The 21,136-nt window shown below is 36.5% G+C and overlaps 1 protein-coding gene across 1 annotated transcript; it reads right to left on the bottom strand.

The window, feature by feature from the left end:
* Positions 1-11,553: 11,553 nt before the first annotated feature.
* eef1e1 (eukaryotic translation elongation factor 1 epsilon 1) lies at positions 11,554-20,659 on the bottom strand. Its single transcript, XM_060862031.1, has 4 exons — positions 20,521-20,659; positions 18,602-18,799; positions 13,393-13,488; positions 11,554-13,123 (listed from the first exon to the last, which is right to left on the bottom strand). The coding sequence occupies exons 1-4, from the start codon at positions 20,602-20,604 to the stop codon at positions 12,980-12,982; spliced, it is 522 nt and encodes a 173-aa protein (XP_060718014.1). The 5' UTR covers positions 20,605-20,659; the 3' UTR covers positions 11,554-12,979.
* Positions 20,660-21,136: the final 477 nt, after the last annotated feature.

The raw sequence follows: 21,136 nt of genomic DNA on the forward strand, positions 1-21,136 counted from the left end.
ATATTTTTTAAATATCATTTATAAATGTAAAACTGTTTATTATGTTAATAAAACACACAGATTTGTCCTTTTATAAATTTCTCTTTTTGCATATATGATGTGGTACTGTTAAAATAAAATATGTTTCAACAAAATGATAAAGTATATTCTATGATATATACATGGAGATTTTGGAATATTATATAACCAATATAAACATATATTATATATGTATTATACATCCATTGTGTTTTAGAATGTGTAGTATCATAGTGTCATTAAAATTGTAACAAATATCTGTTATTACAAAGGCTGCTGTAGCCTTGCATAGGCCCTGACTCTCCCAGGAGCACAGTGATGCTGCAGGCACGCAAGCACACACGCACGCACGCACGCACACACACACACACACACACACACACACAATTGTCTACTCCACCATTTCTGACCACAGGACACACATTACCCAATGGGTGTAATTATTTTGCATCGAATGGCTTTTTCCTTTTTCTTGTTTACTTGCACTCACTGTCTTTTATTCTCCACTCTTTCCATCTGGGTCTTGATCCAGTGCCCTGCAAGTCAGCCGTAGGGATTCAGTAAGCTTATAGTAGTGTGTGCTGAATATCGCTAATAGTGGCATTAAACAGGTGGGGGATTACACGACTCACAACCCTGGCAAGAGCTCACATCCTGGGGCTAAACAACCTGCCTGGCCTCCACTGCAATCCCCCCTCTCTCTTTCTTACACAGTTTTCCTCACCATCTCTTGCTTACACTTTAACCTTTACCTTTAACTCTTTAACTGCATTCTCTCTGTATATCTCTCTTTCTCTGATTGTTTCTATTCCTTTCTTTATCTTTGTCCATCCCTATTTTTCTATGAGCTGGCTTTGTCCTTGAGCTGAAAGCAGATCACTAATCCTGATCCTCCCTGAGTGTTTGCACTCAAGCGAAAAAGAGTGCTATAAGGAGATAAATGAAAGACATAAATGTCAGCATTTCCTGGACAGCGGTCTGCTTTGTCACACTGTTTGGTTGGAGTTGGTCTTATTCTTCTTTATGGGCTGTGTATGCACTCGCTTCTGACTGAATATCAACATATGCACTCATCATCATGTGCTTTTGTGGAAAGCCAATCTTTCACCCAGTGACCATCTCAACAGTGTCACACAGTGCTAAACTGTAAACCTCCTGGGGTAGAAACTTGTGTCGCTTACGATTAAAGCTAACAGCTACCTCCAGATTTGAAGGCCAAAGTGTATTTGTATGTATTTCTGTGTTGATCCGTGGACATCCCCCAGCGCCCTGAGCCCCAGACACACACCTAAAAATCAAAACCTCTTGACCTTTTTTATCCTACTATTGGTGCACAGGAATGGTGTACTCATTCTCCTCCACCATTTGGGGAAGATTTTGTGGGCCATCGTTTTTTCCATTAGAAGCTCGGGGGTATGGGTTGGGAGCAGTGCCGGGCTGGATCAGGAGTTCGATGGCTGCTTTGATGGCAGACCTGGACAGACAAGGCCTTCCAGGCATGAACTGTTCAGTCTCATGATGTCAGAAGAACAAAAAAAAAAAAAGGAAAAAAAAATTAGGCAGCACCACAGCAGAGACAGATGACACCCAGCAGGAAGCTGCAGCTAAATCTGTAAGCAGCCACGATCCAGCTGACTCGCCCTAGGGTACCTGTCTCACTGAGGAAGGATCCACAGCACACCGTGAGCTGTCAAATTAGCTCATCACACTGGAAAGACTGAGGAGACATGGCCCCATGTCGTGAACAGGGATGATTAGAAAATGTTCATTTATTGCTGCTTCTCAGTCTCTGTTCTGGGATAATAATAATCATTCATTTTAGACATTTATAAATGTAGCTTAAAATTATTTAAAATCCAAAAGATGTGGTTCTTTTGTGTGCATATTATTGATTTTGTTTTGTATATTTATTTTTTCTAAAATTAATATCACATCACGGCATTAATAACAAATATATACATAGGTAACTACAGCCAAATGTGAACCTACAGTTATATGGCAAACATTGTACATGCACAATCACAAAAATGTACACGCAGCTGTGTATTCACTGTGTCTACACACACACATACTCATTCAGAGAAAGAACTGGCTAAAGGCAAGTTTACAATTACTGAGTATGTTGAACAGTCACCTGGGATGTTTGTGGGGAAGGAAGAAATAGGCTCATTCAGTTAAATAAAGTTTTGACCTCATTAAGAAAAGAAAATATAAAAATCAGATAAGACAATAAAGATAAGAAAATCAGAAGCTGAAACAAAGGAACAATAGAAAAAAGAATAAATGACATATAGCATTCATTTCCAAAAACTACATTTTGTTCTCACCCAGGTGCTTGGGGGCTGTATGTGGACAGTGTGTGCGCATATATATATATATATATATATATATATATATATATATATATATATATATATATATATATATGTATATATATATATATATATATATATATATATATATATATATATATATATATATATATATATATATATATATATATATACATATAAAATATTGAAAGTGTTAATTAGGTCTTGAGTGGTTCTTGCCATTACACTTATTTGGCACTGAGGCACAATAAAGCTCATAATATCCACAAAAGGAATGTAACTAATTGTAAAAGTGTGGAAAGCTTGGGCTTTCTATTGAATGCTATTTTGTTCATTTTTAATAGGAAAATCAACCAGTTCAGAAAATCAAACCTTCCAAAAATAAGTTCAAGAATGTCATTTTAAAGCTTAAAAGCATCTGTACCATGAAACAGTGATCAATATCCTAATCAAATTCATTATCAAATTGAAAATTGATTATTTAATTGATCACATATTTAACAGATATTCACAGACAGCACTAATAATCTAAAACATTAAATGGTGTACAGTGAAGTGAATAGACCACAGACAGAAAGGGTCCATGCTTTCATACTATAATTTTTGCATTAATGGCCTTCATGGTGCAAATAATAAGCATCATTCAGATGTTAATCCACAAGTATGATGTAATACTGAACCATATCCAGCAAAATGGGTCCAGGCAAGGCATTACAAATTGAGGATCAATTTGTCAAGCAACATGAAGCACCTCTACAGTTTTAGGCGCTTGTTATTTTATCCAGATGAGAGAAAGACAATAACTCTATTGCAATGCTAATGGACTGGATAGCATGAAGCACTGATATAATATTCTTTAACAGCAGTGTGTTCATCAACACGGCCTATAAGATTCCACCAGGCTGGTGCCTCTGGTTACATGATCAGTTCAAAGGCTGTTAGATAGTGGCCACTGGACAAAGTGACCCTCTAGCAATGAAGGATGTGGTTGGGCAAGTTAAAGAGAAATGCAGAAGGAACACGAGACCAGATTTGCTCCCTCCTGGGCCTTCTGCACAATAAGGAACCTTTGTCGTGCATCTTGATGCGCCACTCTTGGGTGCAAATGTCGATTTCATGCCTGCCTCGAGCACATGTGATTTTCAAAGCAACCAGAAATCAGCAGTTTGTCATGTGTACTTAAAAATAGAAAAAAACATTTGCTTTCTTTTAACAGTCCCCAACAAGCACACAGTCATCTTGGCTAGATGGTCTTCTTGTCAGAAGAGACAAGCCTGGAGGTGAGTGACCTAAAGTGGAGAAAAAGAAAAATTTTATGCCATAATAATTCAACATTTCCCCAAATGAAGCCAACACACAAAGCCTCCAGCTTATTATTGGAACTGTTGGTAAAGCTGGGTAAAGGTGCATTTTATGAACATTATCTTTGTGGTTAATCTTTTTAATCTCACTGAAAATATAAAAAGAAAGTAAATGTATTCTAAAAACAAAACAAAACAACAAAAAAGCTTAACAGAATTTAACAAAATTTAACAGAAAAAAAGTTTTTCTACTATTTTAACTATTAAAATCTAAAATGTAACAGTGTCTGATGTTGTGGAGTGCAGAGAACCTGAGGTATACATCTTTCATGAAGTTACTACTACTAAAGGTGCATGAGGTGCAATGTTTTTATTTTATTCTTTGACCTTGCCCCTATTCTCAGGTTCACAAAGCTTTACCCCATGCAATAAAGTACAGCTAGAATTTCCAAGCTCATTAGCAAGGATTAGAATTATAGCATGGCATTTAGCATGGCATTCCTATCAAGGAACCAGGTAAGGCTGTTTATTTATTAAAATAACCTAGAATAGTTGTGACATGCACAATACTAATACTAATACTAATACTAATTCTACTACTACTAATACTACTAATACTACTACTACTAATAATAACAATAATAATGTATATTATTATTATTATTATTATTATTATTATTATTATTATTATTATTATGATGATGATGATGATGATGATGCACATCACAACTATTCTAGGTTATTTTAATAAAAAGATACTGCAGATTAATAAGGAACTGATATAATAGAAGGAACTGGTGCCACTGACAAGTGGCATTAATTAATATTGCTTTAAATTTTATCAGCACACAGTCTTTATATAGATGTAGTTTATAAAGCCATAAGCTTTCTCCAATTAATTAGCTAAATTTGGATTCTCCGGTCTGTTTAAGTCAGCACCATAATTGCTGTGGCCATCTTTCCTAGCTAAACAGACTCTTTAACTTGCTGATCACAATAACCATAGGTTGGATTATATAGTACAAGCCTATACTTGACTGTCCTAGAAAAAGATATATCTCACACTATTTAAATCACAAAATGTCATTAAATAGTGCAAAGTTTGCAGGTTGGAACATACTTTATGTACTTCAATTTCAATTTATTTGTATAGCAACAATTCACACTGTCTCAAAGCAGGTTTAGAGAAGTATAGATATAGAATAAAACTAACTAACTAACTAACTAACTAGCTAACTAGGGGCACACGGTGGCTTAGTGGTTAGCACGTTTGCCTCACAGCTCCAGGGTTGGGGGTTCGATTCCCGCCTCCGCCTTGTGTGTGTGGAGTTTGCATTCTCCCCGTGCCTCAGGGGTTTCCTCCGGGTACTCCGGTTTCCTCCCCCGGTCCAAAGACATGCATGGTAGGTTGATTGGCATCTCTGGAAAATTGTCCGTAGTGTGTGATTGCGTGAGTGAATGAGAGAGCCACGCAATGTGTGCCCTGCGATGGGTTGCCACTCCGTCCAGGGTGTATCCTGCCTTGATGCCCAATGACGCCTGAGATGCTCCCCGTGACCCGAGGTAGTTCGGATAAGCGGGAGAAAATGAGTGAGAGAGAGAGTGAGTGAGAGTGAGAACTAACTAAATAAATAAATAAATTTAAAAGTTTAAAATTGTCACTATCTATCCCTAATGAGCAAGCCGGAGGCGACGATGGCAAGGAAAAACTCAGATTTTACTATGGACATTGTCGCAAAGCACCTTTAAAGGATTGTAACATTTAAAATCTAAGTGTATATTTATGCTAACTGAGCAAGCCAGAGGAAATTGTGGCAAGGAAAAACTCTGTGAGACAAAATGAGGAAGAAACTCTGAACTCATTATAAATTTAACATAAGAGTCTTTCTGAGAAGCCATGATCAGTTCAAAGACACTGCCATGGTAGGTCCATCAGGATAGATCAGGCAGGTCCTGAGTGCAGAAGCAGTCAGGAACACAGCTGACTCATTTTCCTAAACTATAGCATCACCAATCAGAACTGTGTGCTAATGAATGAAACTGCATTTCACATGTAAAAACTCAATTCATCTTAATTATTCACTCTGTTTTTCTTATTGCATGGGGTATATATACTGTATATACCCTTATCATCCTGATTAAGGAAAAAACTGGAGCTGGCTACACCACAGAGAAAAGAAGCAGAGGCAGATGAAGACATTGTGTGAGACAGAAATATTTCCAATGACATTCAAGCAATTCTCATGAAATTCTCAAGCATGAAAGCAGGAAAGTGGTACAGAAAGTACACCTGCATATGTTGTCACGCTGGCTGCAAACAGCTCCAACCTGTAATATGGGGCATTGTTTCCAATGTGCACACAGAAGATCGGTTTATGACACATACAGATGATATACCTTCCACCTACTTTATCAATCAATTGAGGTTTTTTCTTCACCGTGTCGAAAACACTGTATGAGTAGAACGCATATGAACAAGCAATGTATAGAGCCTGTGAAGATATTATTTCAGTGTTATGTCAAGGGAGTTATGTCTCTTGGCCTGCTGTTATGTGAACAGTGAAAGTTACATAAATTGCATATTCAGTTACTGTTTTTATGGTCTTTATATTTTGAGAAAAAAAAAAGACCTTCTGTTTTCAAATACAGTCTAGCTTAGTGGTTGTTGTAGATGTGTATCTGCTTTGTGTTTGTGTTTGTGACACTTGAGTTTTAGGTTTTCAAAGGTAGAAATGTGCATAATGCTTGGGGAAGTGTGTGTAACTAATTTGGAAAAACTAAAACATTTCCTTGGGGGCACGGTGGCTTAGTGGTTAGCACGTTCGCCTCACACCTCCAGGGTCAGGGTTCGATTCCCGCCTCCACCTTGTGTGTGTGGAGTTTGCATGTTCTCCCCGTGCCTTGGGGGTTTCCTCTGGGTACTCCGGTTTCCTCCCCCAGTCCAAAGACATGCATGGTAGGTTGATTGGCATCTCTGGAAAATTATCCGTAGTGTGTGAATGAGTGTGTGTGTGCCCTGCGATGGGTTGGCACTCCGTCCAGGGTGAATCCTGCCTTGATGCCCGATGACGCCTGAGATAGGCACAGGCGCCCCGTGACCCGAGGTAGTTCGGATAAGCGGTAGAAGATGAATGAATGAATGAATAAAACCTTTCCTTTCCCTTTTCATTGCATTTCCTTTTTTAGAAGCATAATGTTCTTAACACAAAATTGACCTTATAAGATTCAGTCATGTTTCTTTTTTCTCTAAACATGCTGAAATTGGGATGAAATAAAGGAGCATCTGAGAATGTACTTTTAATAACTGACATGATGCCCAAACAAACACTTCTTAGCTATATATTCTCACTTATGCCAAGGCCATGGCATGGACGTATTTTTTACTGTGTTCTGATATATATTTGATTTCTAATATAATTTGTACGTGTAAGAAATACAACAAATCACTTGCATTGCTTGACTAAATTGTAAGATGTTATTACTGAGACAAAGAAGGCATTACTTTTTGTTATGTATCGTTACTTAATTTCCCCTTTCCATATATTTTTTTTTGCACTCACTTCTATGCCATTACAAATATTTAGCAGTGTAACAACACCGGAAAAGTTAAAAATCTAGAGGTAAATCAGAGAAAAGTTAAATTAGGCATGAATTATGTGAGGTGACAAAAAGGTATGACAGCAAAAAAAAAAATAACTTGCTGGATTTGCTATGCAGCGCAAATAAATCCAATTTATAAGCAAGCTTTCATTCTCCAAAAAAACATATGGTATTTGAAGATCTTTTCTCTCAAAAGTATAACCTTAATCTTCTGCCAGTGTTGGCATTTATGGCTTAAAGCTAAGCACAGACACACCAGCCTATTCTGTTTACATGCTGGCATTTCTTTTGTTAGAATCGAATGATTCTAACAAAAGAATCTTTGTGTTCTTTGTCTTTGTCTTTGCTTGATTTTTTTGATTAATGCCAATAACATAAAAACATTTTAACAAATTTTCATTTTGGCATTTTTAGTCCATGACCTAGTGAACCACCATGTGTTTTTAATAGAGACACCAAACCAATTCTATCATTATTCTTGCAATCTAAATACACCCCTTCATGGCAAAAGTATTCCATAATGAATGTTCTGCAGGATAATAATCCCTGCCCCACTGCAAAAATTGTTCAAAAATTATTTGAGGAGCATAACAAAAATCTCAAGGTGGTACCTTGGACACCAAATTCCCTAGATCTCAATCCAAATCTATCGTCTGTGGCATATGCTGGACCACAAAATATTAGGCAGCTGCTTTTAATGTTATACAGTAGGTGATCTTTTTTTATATAGACAACTTAAATGTGGTATATTTTTCCATGTGTTTTAACTGTTGTGTCATTATAGTATACTTTACAAATGAGTAGGTATCTCTCATATCTACATGCCTTCCACATCAGCCCCCGCTCCCCTACAGGTTTTGCCTGTGAACTTGAAGTCAGGCCGCCTCTCTTAATGCCTTCTGATAGGGTGTCTCGGGGCTGCTAGGAAGTGATACTAAAGGTAATTGTATCTGAAATGGTGTGACAAAGAGGATTCATTATAAGAGCTCTCTCAGGGCTGGAGAAGCTCTCAGTGTTGGGCACACTTAACCATGTAGTTCTGTTTCATGAGTCAAGGAGAAAAAGCAGCCTATTGCACACACTATAATGACCAAATGACAAAAACAGTTCATTTGCATTTGTCATACACAAATAATAGAAATTTGTGTTTTTTAATTACAGGTTTATTTAGGGTAAATTATTTAAAACAAGTCATTTAGGCTGAATTATTTAAAAATATTTCTGTGATGGCCACACCATAACCTTCACCATCTTCTGCTGTAACCATTGTAGGGTCAACCTTGCCTTATCCAAGAGCGTCCCATGTGCAGCTGTCGTGCTGTAAAATGCAAATTGTCTGCCAGTATTTTCTGATAACATGCTGCATTCATCATGCCATCAATTTTTATTCATTTCCCTGTGCCAATGGAGCTTACACATCCCCAGTGTGGATGATATACTTTTCACTGTAAGGCTTGTTGACTCCTCTCCATGGTTGTGACTATAAAGTTCAATTTAGTCTTTAGTTTCAGTCTTCGTTTCGTTTTCGTTACAAATGACTGTGAGGCTTGTCTAGGTGCTGTCTGGCATACCGAAGGCAAGCATTTTTGTGCCATGGGCGCAGTAACAGCTTTCTCTTTGCAACTAAGGCCATGCAGGTCATTTGTGTTGAAGTATCTCCTCATTGTGCTCCTTGAAACACCACCACTTTTTTCCAGAGCAGCCTGTATTTCTCTCGAAGTTGTTTGTGGGTTTTTCTTTGTGTCCCAAAAAATTCTTCTAGCAGTAGTGGATGAAATCGTTTTAGCTCTATCCAGCTGTGGCTTTGTATCAAAGAACCTCTTATTTTCCACATCTGTATCAGAGTTTAAACAATACCCACTGGCATTTTCAAATGTTGAGGTAACTTTTTATATACTTTTCCTGCTTTATAAAGTTCAACTACCTTTTTACACGGGACCATTGGCAGTTCTTTTGTCTTCCCCATGGTGCAGTATCCAGCCAAGTCAGTGCATCACCTCATGAGCTGAGAAACTCACTATTTATGCAGAGACACTAATTAGTCTAAGTCTAACTAAGTCTCAAAATGGGCTTTTTTCCCCATAGACTCATATTATAAACTTTGGAGGTTTATAACTCGGCAAGCTTTTGAACTATCTACACCAAACTCGGCCAGCTCCTTTAGGGTGATACTCTGAACAAAGGTTTAAATTGGTGTCCCAACTGGCCTTTCGTTTTTGCCGCAGCCCCGCCCACAATGTATGCAAAATCAAAAAGCTTTTTAGAACATGGACATGTGACATATCAAAACACTCAGAACAATAAGGGGAACTTCCTCACATGTATTCTGATGACGTCACATGATGTCACGTGAAAATCAAAAATTAGCACAACATGGAAAAGTGACAAAACAATCAGCCCAATGTGGGGAACTTCCTCAGGAGTATTTGGATGATGTCACATGCTTGTCTCCGCTTACCTCCAAATGTTTTGGCAACCTAGCTTTCTGTCCACTTGCCTCCAAAAGCAACACTAACCCATATGTCCACTTGCCTCCAAAAAGCACCATCTGTTGTGAATACTTGCATCGTCAAAGCCAACATCAAAGTTTGTCGCGACGAACTTTACAAATCTAGTTGCAATTGAGTCACAGTTACAATTGAATTAAAAATGATTCACAGGTGTGGAAACTTCCCTTTAATAACCATGTAAACTTGTATGCTTTAACCTGTGTGTGTACAATGTGGCCAAACATTAAAAGATATATAAACTTTTGAAAAAAATTATTTTGCATTAATCAGTCACTTTCTAAATAAATGGCAAAAAAAAGAACAAAAAAAAAAGTTATATATTTATATTAAAATGCTAAAAACTTTTCAGTTATGTAGCCTAAATGATTTTAAATAATTTACCCTAAATAAACCAGTGATTAAAAACCACATATTTATAAAATGTAACAAATGACATGAACTGCTCAGAAAGACCTGCTCGTGTCACGTTGGTGGAGCAGCCATGAGAATTTAAAGTCAAAACCTCAATCTTTCACATTAGCATCAATAACCTAAAAAAATCACTATGAATAACTTAATAATGTTTTGGCAATCATACTGAAAATGCTTTAAAACCATTTAATGGCATGATTTAGAAGTTTCATCAGCAACAGCAGCCTTGTGAAGTTCTCTAGTAGAGACTTACTGTTATGAGTGATAACCTGAGTTATGGGTGAATAAGCTGTCTTAAGCTGGATTCCATAGAGCTCCTGATGCCCTTGAGCCATATGCACAGCTACTTCAGTGAGCAAATGAACACACAAAGTGCACACAAGGCCTGCACATCTATGCTATTCAGAGCGAAAAAAGGAACTTCATCCAGCTGAGGCAGGGATCCACAGAGTCTAATTCTAGAACAATCTGTTATCCTTACCCAAGATAAAGTGTCCTCCCTGCGCCTTAGGTCACACACATGCACCTTTTCTCCATTTGACTGAAGCGCACTGGGGTTTCTTTTGTGGTTTGACTATTGTCTTGACAATGTATTCAAATCAGAGAGTGTGGTCTGATTTCACTGATAAATAAATGCAAGAAATATTCTTCTAATGTCTCTGAAAGTAAAATAGAAACAAAATGGACAAAATCGAAAAAGGAAAGAGATTTTGGGTATACAGAGAAATCATTGAAGCAAGCACATCCTCCCCTTGATGGCCCCATCTGCTTATGCTTTTACACTGATCTATTTGTAGTAGACAATCAAAGATCAAAGCTTACATACAATAGTCACTGATGGATAGAACAACAGAAGTGCATGCTGCCAGACCTATTTTGCCTCTGTTAAAAGACCCCCACTCAACTCAACTCACTTAACTGACTACATCTTACTTGCCTGGCATGTTTCTATATTTGCACAGCTGTAATTGGAGCTTCAGAATCATTGTCAACCAACATGCCAACGGTGAGAAATTGTGTTGTCTAGGCATTAATAATAGGCCGGTAATATCTCCTGTCTACAGAGTGCTCCCGAACACAGATGGATGTGGCTTCATCGGGACTCAGATTCTTACTGTGTATGGACTCCTGCCAAAAGCTAATGTCATCACACTTTCTTTCATACGTTAAACAACTTGGACTTTGACACCAACTAAAAAAACAACAACAAAAAAAACGGGGTGGGTGATGGGGGAATTTGGGGAGGCTAATTTATTTGCAGCTTAACCACATGGGAAAGAGTTGCCTTTCAGTACAGAAGAAACATCCAAGTTTACTGAGCTTGCCGAAATAACAAGCTGTTGATTTCTACAATTAATTACATTAATCCAGTACTCCATCTGGCTGAAATGCTTTTATTTATTATTGTGTTTTTTTGTAGGAAACTTCAGAAGACCTCAAGACATTAATTTCTGGATTCCTGTGCTAGTACACAAATACATGCTTTCAACAAAATGTATTTTCATTGTTTCAATATTTGCTTAGTTTAAAAGTCACTAAATTAAATGGCACTTTTCTTTGACACCTAAATTATCTAATTAAATATGATGGGACAGAAATAAGCAAAAAAACAAACACTCTACTGTGGAGGTATTCATTATGTAGTCACAAGACCTGTCCTGATGACTGCCTGATTTGAGCTGTTTGTGATCTTCCCCTTCAAACACATGCTGCTTTGTTCCACTGTTTTAGTAAAACACTGTGAAGTGACAGTACATCAATGGCAAGAGCATTTATAGAACACATGAAATTCTTTACATTATTGGCACAATATTCAATATTATAAGCCAGTTAGCAAATACAATAAAAGCAGTATATTGTCAGTATATGAACAGCAGAAAGATCAACAAGCAATAAGGGGTCCCCCCCCAACCTTAAATATCTAGGACAAAGGCTACACTCCACACAGAGAAGAAATTGACTTAAATAAAAGTAAAAAAAAAATAATAATAATAAAAAAACAAAAATGTGAAATGTGGCTAAACAAGCAATCCTTTCATAGTTTTTTCCATTTACAGACAAAATATGACGGTTCCTTAAACAAACCACCTTATTTCAAATACTGTATATATATATATCCAAATCTATGATATTGTTAGTGTTTCGGCTGGTAATCAATTGGATCAAGCTGAAAGCCCACGTCTGTGCCACAATGGGATTTTCCTGCTCAGGGTGGGAGACTGATGGTGAAATGATGAAATAAAGTGCATTCGCTCCCGGCAGCTGGCTATGGAGATGCTTAGAAGAGAAAGCAGCATTGGCACTGGTTTGCCTGCTGCAGCTGGTAGCCTGCCCTCTACCCCAGAGCACAAACTCAGCATGCCAGGCTAAGCACTGTACACTGCTCACACAACTATTATTACTGCTGCTCAGAGAAAAAAATGATGAGCAGGAGAAAACTGAATAGCCAAAAACAAGAAGACAGTCAGAAAATGAATAAAGGGAGCTGAAATAAAACCTGAAGTGAACAGGAATACGGTACATCTTGTGGAGTCTGGCTGGCTCAACTAGCTGCATATGTATTTTTCTCTTGCTTCATTCTTCATATTTATGTAGTATATGCCTAATAATTGTATTAACTCCAGCAGCCTAACTGCCCAACATGTACATAAACACAACAGAAAGGAAAAAAAAAAGTTTCTCTTGTCCCAGTGGTCTGAATTGCCCCAATGTCTAATCAGTACAGAAAACAAAACCAGCAGGGGGCATCAGAAAAAAGCATAGATGGGACTGCTCTGCATTATCCATTAGAGGACAAAAAAGGTGGTCAGTGTTGACCACTTGGGTAAACTCTGTTCCTCAGAATTACCACAGGGGGCAGGTGATGACACACTCCTGGATAGTGTTGAATGTGATCAAACCATCGGGTCACGTTCGAGTATTTTTCTTTCTGCTGTACTGCAAGCTCCATCTGATTTATGGGAAGAAGACCACAGCGATGAAATTATTTACAGAAACGGTGAGATTGAAAAGTTATTTACAGCAATAAAACCATTTTACCATCTTTCATTTTCTTTTTGCACTTCATTCATGGATGAAGCTTTTGTTGCTGAATTTGCAAGTGACCAGTTTAACACATAAATGAAAACACCAATATAAATTAAATACATCATCATTATGCTTTTCATCCTAAAGCTTTTCCACCTTCCCGGTCATCAAATACAAAGCAGAACAACTTACAATGATGTGGTGGATGCCATAGTACATCAGTGTGTCAGCAAGAGTGATCCTATTTCCAGCCAGATACACCTTGTCCACCAGGTACTGATTGAGCTCCTGCAAAACAAAGGGCTTTTAAGCTTAAAGTCTAACTTATAAAGGACAGATATGCATTTACATATTGAAATTATTTCATTGGAATTATCAGGACTCTCTAGTGACCCCTGTTAAAGCTAAACATTTGTATTCACTCAGTGTGAAAATAATAGGGTTACCCAAAAAAAAAAAAGCAAATTAGTGATGTCTAATAGGGAAATGTACTATACACTGGTTTCTGTTGTTCTTTATATCTTGCTGCTCATTGTTCTAGTAAATATTTTAGTAAATATCTTAAATTAGTAAATATTTTATTGTTCTAGTAAATATCCTCAGGCAAACTATTTTTTTATTTTTGCAATGGGGCCTGTGTAGCCTCTCCACTGCATATACATGTCTATGTCTGTGTGTGTTTATGTAGGTACATATGAGTCAGGATACAGAGAGGAGGTGCAACAAATAATAGCCTGGTGCAGAGCCAAAAGCCTGTCTCTGAACAATAACAAAGTAAGAAATTGTTGCAGAGCACAGAGCAACAATCCTCTGCTAAACATTGACAGAGCCTGGGGATTAAAAACTAGACACTAGTCAGATTCGTTCCCATTCAACAGCTACTGTAGTGCAACTTGCTGAAAAGGTAAATGCTGTCCATTATAGAAAGGTTTCAGTACATAAAGTGCAGTGCATAACAGCTGGGATGCAAAAGCTTTAGTGCAAAGTTTTTCATTTATTAAAATGGCCTTTGGAAAATAATGTGCAAAAATAATAACAGCAACATCTACAGCAAACAAAAGTTTATTTAAATAAAGAATAGTTAGTAAAATTATATAAATAAATTATAATAAATATGGAAAAGTATATAGTAAAAGTACGTTTTTGTGACATAAAATGCAACCGTCACTGAAGTCAACTTGGGGTAACGAACATGGTGGTGCATGTTTACTATGCCACATTTATTTTAAATAGCGTGCAGTGCTTGAAGGTAGCGTGCACTTTAGGAGGATTTATTAAGTTATAACCGCTGTGCTTTTGCTTTATACTGGTGAAAATTTTAAATAACTTAATTTTTTTGTTTACTGTAAGATAATATTGTGAATAACTCTGCGACTGCGTAATAAACTGAATCAGTCATTAATCTTGCGTCTATTCTAAATAGCTTCATTGACATTTAAACTTTTTATTCATTTTTTAACTGGCAGTATTGCCAGTTTCTTGTAAAAGTATTAGTTGACTAGTCTGTGCAGCCTCTGTGTGAAAATGGCAATAATCTAGAATATTTTACCCTAAGTATACATTATCAGTTACACATTCATTTGAATCATGTGGTGTGATGTTCGCATCTTTCCTACAACAAACTAATATACTAAAGCATTGGGGGAAAAGGAGTCTTTTGCCACTGTTGCATCTAATTACTGCTATTTTTTACGGAAAGAATAAAATAAAAAATAATTTGGATGTGGACAATCTTTTGCACTTTTGTGCAGTATGTTTTAGCATCTTGAGGGATAATAGAGACAGTGACTGCTCAGTAGTAAGTTAGGCATGAAGACGGCTCTCTGATGTCTTTGCAATCAGCTCATGGCTGTAAGTCCTCTAGCCTGCTCTCTCCTCAGTGTTGTGATGTGCTATTGTCGACGCCTGTTGACTTGCTCAGTCACAGACAGTGAACGACCCTGGGCAAACACCATCGGGTCTTCATTACTGTTTAAAGTGACAGTATTAAAAGGTCACTCAGCACATTTCCACTCCTGGGCAGTCCAACACTGCTAAAGCAAACCTACTCCAGTCTCAGTGTACACATTCTCTTTATATACATGAGTTTTAAACAGGATTGTGTATGATTCTGAAGACTGCATGATATAAGCAATTATACCCACCAAGTCAGTTTATGTCTAAAACTGATTACTGTTTAGATGCCATATTAACCCTTTAACATGTTTAAAATACTCAAATTTAAACAGTATTTTGAACTGTATCTTAGGAAGTAATCATTATGTAGTTACACCACGTACACATACCACATGTCTCTGCTGTATAAATGGTCCACAATCAAATATTATACCCAAAATACAAGTCCCTTTCCATTAATAAACAAAGCTGAAGGGGGCTGAGAAAATGTGCATAGCATTAAATGGACTACTAATTAGAGGGCAAACTTCAGTTATTGTAAATTCTCTTCTTCTTATTAAGAGTCCAATCAACAAAAGCCACATTATAACCATATCATATATACAGTGACATCCAGGTTTCATAGGTCCGTTGCCAGACAAATATGATTAACTCACTACAATTCATATAGATGTGAATAATTTGAAATAATCTTAACTTGTACACATATTTACTGAACTTGTACACAATGGAATTAGTGTTAAATCTATAACAAACTTGGTAATGACTCAATAGTAATGGCTCCTGGTTACACAACTCCACTTGACTATATACAGTTGCAGACAAGCCATTATTTATAATTGCGATGTTGTGACCCAGAGAAGGATGGAGTCTCATTTGAGTCTGATTCCGCTAAAGGTTTCTCTCACATTGTCTCAGGGAGTTTTTCCGTGCCACTATTGCATCAGGCTTGCTCATTAGGGATAAATACAAATTTAATTTGAAACTTTTATTCTAATTTTTTTTATTTCTGTAAAAGTTGCTTTAAGACAATGAGAATTGTTAAAAGTGCCCCAAACATAGTGCACACAACATGAATAATGTGCCGGGTATATCTTATGAATGAATCACATTAAGGTTTTAACATTCAAGTGCCCAACAGAGTGCACAAGAAAGCAGATAAAAATTAGAATGATTTCAGATCAAATATGAAGTAAACATGTGAATAAATCAAAACGTGAATAAATCTTAATAAATAAATAAATAAATAAATAAATAAATAAATAAATAACTTGTGCACTTCATTAATTATTTGTTTCATAAGGTCATAACCATCGCAACAGGTAAACTCAGATCATGCGTTATGCACCACACAGATAAAATAAACTATTAGATTAGTATTAGAAGTATTTAGCTCATAAAAGTGGTCAAATATTAAACACAACTGAATTATTTATAGCTTGGTAGTAATTATCTGATGGTAATATTATGCAGTATCATTACAAGGCCATTGGCGCCCTCTGCAGGATAAGTGGTTTTAAAACATGATCGTTATTAGAATAAGAATTATTAGAATTTTCCCCACATTGGCTTTTCCACTATTTTGAATTATTTCAGTTTTTTTTTGTTTTACTCTCCTTAAAACTTTGTAAAATCACCTAATTTAAATCACAGAACTGAAACTATCCCCCCCCCAAAAAGACTTTTATTTTATTTTACTTTTATTTTTATATACGGTAAAGTTCCTCCACAACATACAAACAAATTTAACAGTGAGGTCTATAAACAAGAAGTGAAGGCATATTTTAGCGACACTTCTTTAAACCCAGCCATACCTTGTAGAAAATAAAGGACCTCACCATTGTGTAAGTACACTTCAAGGTCACATTATAATGCATAAATTTGTAAAATTGCTTGGAACTTTTGAACCATACAACATTCATTGTCAAAGCAAAGTCACCAAACAGGAAGTGAGGGCATATCTCAAGCATCAGCGTGACAGATTTTGAACAAAAAACAAAACAAAAGGTAATCAGTGGATCTGACTGTCATGGTCATTGGTGCCAGGCAGGCTGCTTTGAGTATTTCTGTAACTGCCATCAATCTACTGGGATTTTAACACACAACAGTCCCTAGAGTTTTTTCAGGGTGGTGCAATAAAGAAAAAACCTGTGGCAGTTCTGTTGCTGAAAAGCCTTGTTGATGAGAGGTCAACAGGCAAAGGCCAGACTGGTTAGAGCTGACACAAAGGACAGAGTAACACATATTATAATCCTGTCTAATTGCAGTGAGCAAATAAGCATCTCAGAATGCACGGCACACTGAACCTTGAGGCAAAAGGGTTACAACAACAGAAAACCATGTCAGATTCCACTTCTGTCATACTGCAAGTGGGCACAGGCTCACCAAAACTGGAACTATTCAAATATAGTCAAAGCTAAAGAAATAGGTGTGGAGTCTAACCAACACTTGTGCATAACCACAGCTCTGTCCTCTTACTCTACACTCACAGATAACAGTACGTCATGCAGAAAATCGTACCATTTTTTTAATTGCTAACATGTATTATTAAAAACTAAATCTTAAAATTCTACCATCTTTTAGCTGAAGGGCTTGGCAAACGTGTCAAGGAAGGGAAACAGTAGTAGTAGTAGAGAGATTTTATAAAACATACAGACAAAAATAAAAAGATATTGAAGCCAATTACTGCATTTCTGATCATTTGTTACTGTACATATAATTCAGAACAGTCAATAAAGTGAAATGATATTCTATTTTTTCAATTAAATTCTAAATTATGTGAAAATGAATTCAACAGTTCATCATTTCTGTTCTTCTCCCTGTTGGTCATGTATTTTAGGTCAGTGTGTTATGAGTTACAGTGTATGATTTCTAAATGAGTGACATAGTGGAATGAGCTCATTTTGAGACATGTATGAAGTGTTTTGTGTACGTTTTAGTGGTGTGATTAACTGTTTGGCCAAGATTCACGTTGCTAATGCAGAGTTTTAAAAAAACTGTCTTCAATATTGACCAATACTAGTTCGCATTTGAAAGAAAATAAACAAACAAAAAATACAATTAATTAATTCCTACTATAAAAATGCTTTTTTGAAGAAACAAACAGTACCTGTCCAGAGAGAGCAGTTAACAGTCATGTCCATTTAACAGAATTTATCCCCTCATGTTCTAGATATATTTGCAAAAAGTTCTAAAAACATGTTTTCCACTTATTTTTTTATTATCTTGTTCGTATTTTTGAGACATTCAGACCGAATAAAATATAAGTAGAATATATAGACCGAATATATATACAAGTAGTTTAGTCGATTAACAATGCTGTTGTACAACTAAAAAATTTTTCTTTTTATTTATGGCCACCATATCTATAGATTCATAGTGCATGAATGACATATTTAACTTGAATTTGAGGGTTATAAAAATAAATCCAGACAGGTATTATTTGGAGATATTAAAACTACATAACCATAAACAGAAATAACTTTTTAATGTCAAAAGCTCTTACTTTTAGTATAAACTTGACCTCATCTTTAGAGCAGTGATCAAGTCTGGTCAATCGATATTCCAGCCATTGTTGGACAACAGCTCTCTGCTCAGCTGAATCTCCCAGTAGTTCCCTTTTCTTAGACTCCTGTACCAGGTGGCAGCTAATGGTGGCCAAGCCAAATAAAGACTGGCCATTGTTGTTCTTGAGAACAGGGACCTACAAATGAAAGAAAGAGTATAATCACTGGCTTTATAAAAATATCATAAAATAAACATAAAAAGTAGCTTGAACAACTTTTTCTACCCAGAATGTGAAACTACAACATCAAACTCAATGGAAAACCAATGAGAAACATTTTAGGGAAAAATAACAATAACATGGTTGCCTAAGTCTGCACACCCTTTTATAATTGGGGATATAGCTGTTTGCAAAATTAACCAATCATTTTCAATCTCATGTTCAAAAGTAATGATTATGCAGTTGCCCTTAATTAAATTATAAAGATCAGCTGTTTCTATAAGGTTTTCTTCACCTCTTCATTCATCTGCTAAAGATACGGGATGGTAACAAAGCATACATATTATCTCACTTGTTGAAAGGTAGGTCATCATCCACAAATAGAGAAAATGGAGCACCACAGTACCATCAACAAGAAGAGGAAAAGGACAAGAATGCTGTCAAGAGACCTATGGCACCAATAAGAAGTTGCAGCAATAGCCAACAAGTACTAATTACTCTCTGCCTGTGCCAATCTCTCAAATCCTTCACATTTGGGATATGAGGTAAATTGGTTGGATGAAAGCACTCTCACAAACATCCAAGATCATTTAAATCACCACAAAACATGTAACAAATTATGACATGATCTAATTAAGCAATTCCAAATGGTATAATAATTGCATAACTCCAAAGGGCACATCAGTCAAGTCAAGAAGTTTTTATTGTCATTTCAACCATATATAGATGTTTCAGTACACAATAAAATAAGACGTTTCTCCAGGACCTGGTGCTACATAGAACAAAGACAGAGCTATAAGGACTTAGTAAGTTATTCCTAGATACATAAAGTGCATCTGTGCAACCTGTTGCAAACTAAAAGGCAAAAAGACAGTGAAGGACCTGAACCACTGTCTGGTGAAGTGAATAACATTATCTTGTTAAAGGGGTCAAGGGGTAGAATATATTAGGCAACAACTGATCAGTCTGCTCTCAAAGATTGTGTTGAAACGTTTTTACTCAATTGCAAATCTGACGTCATTAAATATTAAGTAGAAAAATAATCAGAAGCTCAAGACCATTGTTAAAGTGGGGTCTATAAAGCGCTTGTGCTCGGCATTACCAAAGTAATGTCTATAAATGAGGTCAACTTGGACCGAACGTGTTCTGCTGTAGAATAGTTCTCTAATAAAAACCTCAGGTGACTGTAATAATGTAGGTGTGTGTTACATGGTTCTTCACATATCAATAACGAGCCTTTTAAACAGATGGATTATTGTTAACGTTAAAAAATATAAGCACACGTAAGTGATAAGCCACAGAAAGCAGGCTGTAAATATCCTCAGGCCTTTATAGGCCTGAGCACAACTGTGGCTCCGGATACACTGCGCTTACTGACTGTGACTGAGCAGGTGAGTAAAACGTACCATAAACTATAAACACTAGCCAGAAGCCAGTCACTTAATTCATCACACCATGTCGTCCTTCTTAAGCACGTGTAATCATATAGCCTATAATTGTTTATACTTATCATGTCTCCTATTACTGATCAATGTAAAGCCTCAAACTGAAACTATATTCTCCGTATTACAGTCAATGCAGCTAGCTAGGCTAACTGTTGTTAGCATGCAGCATTTTGTTTAGCCCCATTATAACAATGTAAGTGCCTGTATATCTAACACTCAGTATAAGTGTCACAAACGTTAAGTGTGTGAAATCACCTTTGTTTCTCCTTGGGTACTGTATTTATTAGTTTTTTTTAATCCCAGAAATTTCTCCAACGAGGAGAGCTCTCTCAACGCCATCTTGCCGCACGAGGGTAGTAGTACACGCCACTCGCTGATTGGTGGAAGGGTTTGACCACACCCACAAAAGAGCTGTGACCTGATTTGCTGACAGCACTATTCATTCTGAGCTACGTTGAGCTATTCAACGTCTAGTTGCTGCTACTGGTTGCTATTGTAATATGCTACAGTAGTGGGTAGTGTCACTGGTATTCCTCTTGACAACCAATTCTTGTCTTTAAAATAATAAATTGGGAGAGAGGTATTGCTTGTACATAAAATTCATCAGTGTATATATATATATATACATACATACATACATACATACATACATACATACATACATACATACATCTCAATAAATTAGAATGTCGTTTAAATGTTCATTTATTTCAGTAATTTAACTCAAATAGTGAAACCTGTGTATTACTGTACATAAATTCAGTACACACAGACTGAAGTAGTGTAAGTCTTTGGTTCTTTTAATTGTGGCGATTTTACAATTAAAAGTAAGCCAGCCATTTTGTTTGTGCTTCATGAAAGGCTTAACAAG

This window comes from Tachysurus vachellii, chromosome 25 (assembly GCF_030014155.1).
Source record: "Tachysurus vachellii isolate PV-2020 chromosome 25, HZAU_Pvac_v1, whole genome shotgun sequence".
Classification (NCBI taxonomy): Eukaryota; Metazoa; Chordata; class Actinopteri; order Siluriformes; family Bagridae; genus Tachysurus; species Tachysurus vachellii.